General features: G+C 44.7%; 2 protein-coding genes across 2 annotated transcripts; both read left to right on the forward strand.

Moving 5' to 3' along the window:
• The first annotated feature begins 224 nt into the window (after positions 1-224).
• Positions 225-666, forward strand: LOC103636723 (auxin-induced protein 15A-like). The gene is made up of 2 exons (XM_008659063.2): positions 225-297; positions 416-666. The coding sequence occupies exons 1-2, from the start codon at positions 225-227 to the stop codon at positions 664-666; spliced, it is 324 nt and encodes a 107-aa protein (XP_008657285.1).
• Positions 667-927: 261 nt separating this feature from the next.
• Positions 928-6,065, forward strand: LOC103636724 (transcription factor PHYTOCHROME INTERACTING FACTOR-LIKE 13). Its single transcript, XM_020542530.1, has 8 exons — positions 928-977; positions 1,081-1,632; positions 1,726-1,837; positions 1,945-2,010; positions 2,164-2,223; positions 2,306-2,364; positions 5,875-5,935; positions 6,045-6,065. Exons 1-8 carry the CDS (start codon positions 928-930, stop codon positions 6,063-6,065), a joined length of 981 nt encoding a protein of 326 aa, XP_020398119.1.
• Positions 6,066-6,642: the final 577 nt, after the last annotated feature.

A 6,642-nucleotide genomic window follows, 5' to 3' on the forward strand; every position in this document is an offset into this window, starting at 1 on the left:
CTTCACGCCACCAACAATTATGGGAGTTACAGGATGCCCCTCCGCATCACTAACCCCGCACCCCAACTCCAAATCCTAAAAACCTAGCCGCCTCTCTACCCATCCTCACCCTCTACGGCGATGCCTCTGGCGGTTGCCGACCGCCATCCAAGTTTGAGTCCGCGTCCATCGATCTCCCGACTTCAGTGATTCTTGTCGCGGCAGCAGATCGAGGCTCCGACGAGATGGCTCCACCAGATCCAGAAGACATAAGTAGAGAAGAGAAGCGAACCAAAGCAAGCAAGCTTCAAGAACAAGGTACTGGATCAACAACTCCTAGCTGATTCGATTCTTGAGTTTGTTCTGATCCGATCTTCCCTTCCTACTCAGCGCTGCCCTATTCGATTCCATTTCGTGTTCCTCTGTGCTGTTGTAGGGGAGGGGGAGGAGGAGGAGGCCATGCGGCTGCCGTCCGACGTGTCGCACGGCCACTTCGCGGTGTACGTGGGCGAGTGGTGGCGCCGGTTCGTGGTGCACATCGCGCTGCTGGACCGCCCCGAGTTCCGGTCCCTGCTGCGGCGCGCCGAGGAGGAGTTCGGGTTCACGGGCGCCGGCGGCGCCCTCGTCCTCCCCTATGAGGAGGTCGCCTTCCGCTCCCTCACCTCCGCGCTCGCCTGCGCCCGGTGAACGCGCGCCCGTGTCCTGCCGCCACATGCTTGGGATTTGCATGCCCAGCCCCCGGCCGCTGCAGCGCCGCCTATTCATTCGGTTCATTGGTTCGGCGAGAGCACCGTATCTATCGATTATTAGAGAAGAGGAACAGGTCCGCAGCTTCGATGGAGAAGTTTCTTCTTCTGGTTAGTTCGCTAACGCCGGCTGTTCTTGCCACGGGGCTTCCTTCTGCAGGAGAGGAGACGTTCTCCACCGGGTCATAGGAATCCTGACGAGATGGACGGCAATACGAGGTTCGCAGCAGAGAGTCAGAAGAAGCCCATCGTGTAAGGATTCTGTTTCGCCATTCACCCCCACCCACAAAAGAAGTCTCCTTTCATGTCCATTGGTTGATTGCGCGTGCTCCCTCCAATGGCGCCCGCACCGTAGCCTAGACGACGACCTCGTGGAGCTATTGTGGCACAATGGGAGCGTCGTAGCGCAGCCCCAGGCGCACCACAGGCCGGCGCCGCCCTCTGACCGCGACCGCCCGGGCACCAGCGGCCTCACTGCCGAGGAGACCGCCGCGTGGTTCCTGAACACCCTCGACGACCCGCTGGAGAAGGACCTGTACACGCAGCTCTGGTACAACACGATCGCCGATGCCGCCCCACAACACGAGGGCACGTTCCCGGGCCCTACCTCGCATCCTTCGTCGCCGCCGCCACCCGTTGGGAGCAGCGGCGTCGAGTCTAGCTGGGCCGGCGACATCTGCTCGACCTTCTGCGGCAGCAACCAGGTGCCCAGGACGCCGACGGGGATCAGGGGGAAGGACGCGGCATTGCAGTCGGAGGTGCCGAGCGATGCCGGCGCGCATGACGGCACATCGTCATCCGGTGGGTCCGGAAGCAACTATGGGGGATCCGGGCTGCCCAGTGACAGCGTCCATGGCCACAAGAGGAAGGGAATGTGTAGAGACGAGTCAGATAGTCGAAGTGAGGTGTTTACTTTTGTTTTTGTATAACCTGTATCCTGAACGAACTGCTAGAAAATAGAGTCGAAATAGAGATGTTTGAGTGGAATAAAATTGATGAGGAAATTGCGGGATGCCGAGTGTGAGGAGGCAATTGAGGAGACCAAACCCTGGCAGCGGCATGGGCCGAAACGTCGGACTCGTGCAGCTGAAGTCCATAATCTCTCAGAGAGGGTGAGATCAGAATCAAATTGTGCTAGCAATGCAAAGCCTATTTTCAGAAAGGTAGGCAACTACTTGATAAATTGTTCTTACAGCGTTATTAGCTGCTGCTGATGTAGAGAAGAAGGGACCGGATCAAAGAAAAGATGCGTGCGTTGCAAGAGCTGATCCCACACTGCAACAAGGTATACTAATACATGTTATGCATATTTTCTTGTCAGGTACAAGTCCCTTGATCCTTGAATACTGAAATTCAGGTGCCATTGATCATTGTTAGTATGTTTATTTTGTTTTCTGTCGCTCTTTTGTCTTACTTTATTAGCTCCAATTGTTTTCAGACTGACAAAGCATCTATACTAGACGAGACAATTGAGTATCTAAAGTCCCTCCAAATGCAAGTTCAGGTCAGCAGCTACTACTTAAACTTACATGATCCCATATGAGATCATTTTCTTGTACCAAAACTAAGACATAAATAAGTTTCAAATAATGTGGATGACTTCAATAAATATGAGATCATTTTCTTATAACAATATAAAGCACATTTTGTATATAAGTTATCATGGTATTATATATTCCCGTTGCAACGCATGGGCACTTACCATAAAGGAAGAAGAGAGTATTTACCTGCAATAAATTATACAAATAAATCTAGCAAAGCTATTCATCATATCTTCTTGTAATAATGCAAGTGAACAAGTTGTATCTAGGTCAGACAGTCGCTGCATGATCACTGCTATTTTCAGTTCATCTTTTAAACCATCAATGAACCGAGCTGTTACCATGGTAGATGTCAATTGATGCTCATGAGCCATTAGTTGGTGTAATAGCACGTCGAACTGTTTAATGTACTCAGACACAACCCCAGTCTGATATATATAGTAAAATTGTCGAATCAGTAAGTTGTGTTGATCTCGACCAAAACGGGTTCGAAACTGTTAGTATGTTGCTGTGGCTAGCATGAGTATAATCCCATTTCTAGGAGATTTTTTTAGCAGCATGTTTGGGATGTGCCGCTGAAAGTTATCTGGTCAGGTCAGTGAGAGAGAGGCTCGCAAGTTGGCAACCCAATCTTTACTCTTATCTGCCCAACCCCGTCACTGCACCATCAGAAGAACAATAGCTGCTCCAACTCCTATTTAACAAGGCAGCAAGCCTATGCACTGCACACTTCTCTGAGGACCTTGATAACGATTAAGTTTTGGTTTACAGGAATGCACATGCACTTAAGTACTGTACACATCTATATCTAATTGGTCAGGATGCAAGTGGGTACCCATTTTGTAGCTCTCGGTCACTGTCAAGAGCCTGTTTGGTTAATGCCTATGCGACAGCTAACCTTATGCAAAACATGTTAGCTGGTAGCTGCAAGAAGTGGAGAACAATTAGGACCTGTTTGGATCACAGCTAAAAATTGAACCATTTTGCAAAAATAGATTAAACATGGGCTAATTATGGGCTAATAAAGACTAATGTACTATAACCACCGATTAACAATCATTAGCTCTAATAGCTTAGTATTAGCCCATGTTTAGTCTTTCAAATTGGTATTTAAAAAACATGGGCTAATTGTTAGCCCCATGTATCCAAACATGACTTTAGTTCATTTTCATTCTATTTAAAAAGCAGCATGACTGCATCATAGTGATTTGAGCGCTATGTATGTCAATGATTATAAGGGGGGAAAAGAAGTTGATATGCTTTAAAGAAAACAACGTAATTAAGTTTTTCATTCTCCGATTTTATTGGCGTTTATTTCTGGTTCTGTCCATCCTCTGACTCTGGTTTTTGTGGTGCTAGCCATCCTCCTGTCTCTCGGGAATAAAAAACATCTGCTTCTTCATATATAGCAGAGGTTGGTTCCGCAGGCGCAGCCACCACTGGGAGGAATCGTTGGTCGTCTGGTGGATACAAGGTGAGACAACTGGGTTACCAATTTTTGTGTGTTGCGACATCTCCCACATTCCAGATACATGTGACATGCCTAGCTGAACTGTGAATTTGTTTCTATCGGTATTTTGTCTGTGAACTCGGCCAACACTGTATGTAAACACTATATGTGTATGTTTCAGGTTGTAGACAATTTGAGTTTGAATGCAGTTTCAGATTTTGTTGGGGTTAATAACTGCAGTGCATTATGTTAGTTTTTGGATGTGTTTTAGCGAGCTCTGTATTTTTTTGTCATGTGTTTCCGGAGAATAAGTTTGGGGCGGATCCGAATTCCGACAGAGCTTGCACTCTGTGCTTGTGGAAATGTGTAAGCAGATGGAGATCGATTGCCACTCTGGAGGTAGGGTTCATTAGCATCTATTTATTGTTCTAATAATATGAAGTAGAATCGCTTAGCATGATCCTAGTGCTTTCTATAGAAACCACTGATCTGCCTCCTCACCATCCTGTTTACTGCCCCAAGGTCGACCTTCTTTATCAATTTTACCGTAAACTGTCAATGATTCAAATGTTGGGAGATCTACTGAAATTCATTTTAGTATGGGAAATTTTCTATTTTGTCTTATGGGCGACATGAGCTACACGCTGCACCACCATGACGGTTGTTGGAAAGCACCTCTCCATTGTTCAGGTGAACAAAAAGACCACCATCGCAAGGTCTTCGCTAGCTAGGTTGTATATCCTCTGAGCTGGTTGTCCATTAGAGAGCTTGTGCTATCGCCCCGCAAGGAGAGCTTGAAGTATGTTTCTTGACCTTGATTCTTCTTCTCTCTTATGAGGATCTATCTTGCCAATGCGCTTCATATGATAACAGAGCTGACTGATGAGCAAATGATAGCATTTATTGTACACCGTGTCAGAGCATCAGCTGTTTTTCTGGCAGCTTTCCCATCGCTCCTGAGGAAGTATGTTAAGATGTGTAGGTTACAATTTCTACTTTACCTTGGCTTTGCATTATTTTCACTATTGCTCTACTATCTATCTACCAAGTTTGTTATTTACTTCTGTTTGCATGCTTCAATTGTAGGCTCTGCTCCATACCTGGGCTAGAGGACGAGGTGCAATGCCTCTTGTTTCTTTTATGTTTCTTCGAGACTTGTGCATTCAAGTAGGTTCAAATTGCCTTGATACTTGCCTCAAGGGTATCTATAAGGCTTATTTGGTGAACTGCAAATTGTCCAAATCTATAAGCAGATCAAAACAACAACACATTCAAATCCTTGGAAATTGTGCCAGAGAATTGTATAGTCTGGATCCACAGTGCGTATCAGCATGCTTTTGTTTTCATCCATCAACCGGGGGTTATCCTAAGAGGAGCTCTTATTGAAAGGGGGCCAAAGGTATCCATTGAACTCATTGCCATGTACTGGAACTTTGTTGTCTACCTATGACCTGACAGAGATATATGCCTCTCATTTTATTTTGAAAGTTAGTGAAGGACAAAAGGCAGAAAGAAAGTAGCAAATCATCGAAAAAACAAGTGAGGTATTATTCATACTGCCACTCAATTACTGATACTCTATAACCTTTAAAATACATTAGGAGACCTTAAATAACTCCCTTATTCTTCTTCAATAAGTAAATCCCCGTATTCTTCCACCTGTTTTATTGAGAAAATCTCACATTTACAAAAATGTGGTGGTACACTGTTGAGACCTGGCATTCTAAAGGATAGGTCATATTGATTGCTCTTAACATTCAAGACCTTTTTTTGTTTTTTCGCTATAAAAATTTCTTGTGTTTTTTTTGGGAGGGAGGGGGGATCTTGTAGTTTAAACAAGTTTTTTGGTGCTTATTTTGGCAATATTTTCTTGCGGTGCTTAAAATGTGGTGGTACAAGGTTTGCTCATGTAGTATACCTTGAAGATGACTTTCTTGATTCAGGTGTGCCCTATAATCTATATGTATAGTTGTACTTAAGGTTGCTTGGCCCAGCAACAGCAAGGCTCAAGCCCGAAAAGAGTATCTCATTTAAACTACTTATATGGATACTTATATTGTGATTATACATACATTAGTGCTTAAGCATCTTTTAGAAATATTTGTGGAATAATCAAGAATAAGTTATCCACTATAAGCGCGTCCCAATCTTATTGCAGGCTGGGGATTCCAAGCATGACCCCAAGTTTCATCAGAGATGAACTAGCTGCTGATGGAAAGGTAAAGTGTGGTTGGTGCAATTTGCAGCATCTTTGCATGTCCTGACACCTGCCATGCCTAACTATCAGGTGAGAACTTCCCCCATATTTTCCTCCAAAATTCGTTTTAGGTATACTCCCACAGCCTCTGACGTGCTTCGTGTCCCAAGAGCTGAAGTTGAATATTGCCTCTGGTGATTCAAACTTTTTGGATCTTGAATGGCTTTCCACCTCAGGCAACTCAAGTGATGAAAGGTTAAAATTTCAGCTTTTACTTTGTCTTATAAAACTCTCTTTTCATGCATTTTTGCCGTCGGTAGCCTTCACCAGAAATATCTCATTATTATGTTATATACACACACCACTTTTGGGACTTGGGCTAGGAAAATTGACAGAGGAAATTATTTCTGTTGTACTTAGCTTTATGTTATATATACAACTTTCTTTCTTCTGGGACTTGTGTTAGCCAAATTGATAGGGTAAAAGGAGAGAAAGATTAAGGATAATTATAACCTGCTCTGTTATTATTGACATGGTGGAGAGGAGAGGTCAGAGGAAGGATGGCGATGACTCGACGTTTCGTTTGACTGACTCAGTCTTTCTCCCTTAATGTCTCCAAGAAGGAAGAGGATAGCGATGGAGTAGAAGGATTTGCATATATGGTGAATCTAAGATAGTCCTTCATGAGTAGTGCTACTGTCGTGTTATTCTGTATAAATTATACAACAT

The sequence above is a fragment of the Zea mays genome, chromosome 8 (assembly GCF_902167145.1).
Source record: "Zea mays cultivar B73 chromosome 8, Zm-B73-REFERENCE-NAM-5.0, whole genome shotgun sequence".
NCBI classification, from domain to species: Eukaryota; Viridiplantae; Streptophyta; class Magnoliopsida; order Poales; family Poaceae; genus Zea; species Zea mays.

Excerpts from the sequence above, each read along its gene's own strand:
- LOC103636724 (XM_020542530.1), top strand. The coding sequence starts at position 928 with ATGGACGGCAATACGAGGTTCGCAGCAGAGAGTCAGAAGAAGCCCATC. Across the intron at positions 1,838-1,944 it reads TCCATAATCTCTCAGAGAGG|AGAAGAAGGGACCGGATCAA; the intron begins GTGAGATCAGAA and ends CTGCTGATGTAG. Across the intron at positions 2,365-5,874 it reads TTTTCTTATAACAATATAAA|GCTGGGGATTCCAAGCATGA; the intron begins GCACATTTTGTA and ends ATCTTATTGCAG.
- LOC103636723 (XM_008659063.2), top strand. The coding sequence starts at position 225 with ATGGCTCCACCAGATCCAGAAGACATAAGTAGAGAAGAGAAGCGAACC. Across the intron at positions 298-415 it reads AAGCAAGCTTCAAGAACAAG|GGGAGGGGGAGGAGGAGGAG; the intron begins GTACTGGATCAA and ends GTGCTGTTGTAG.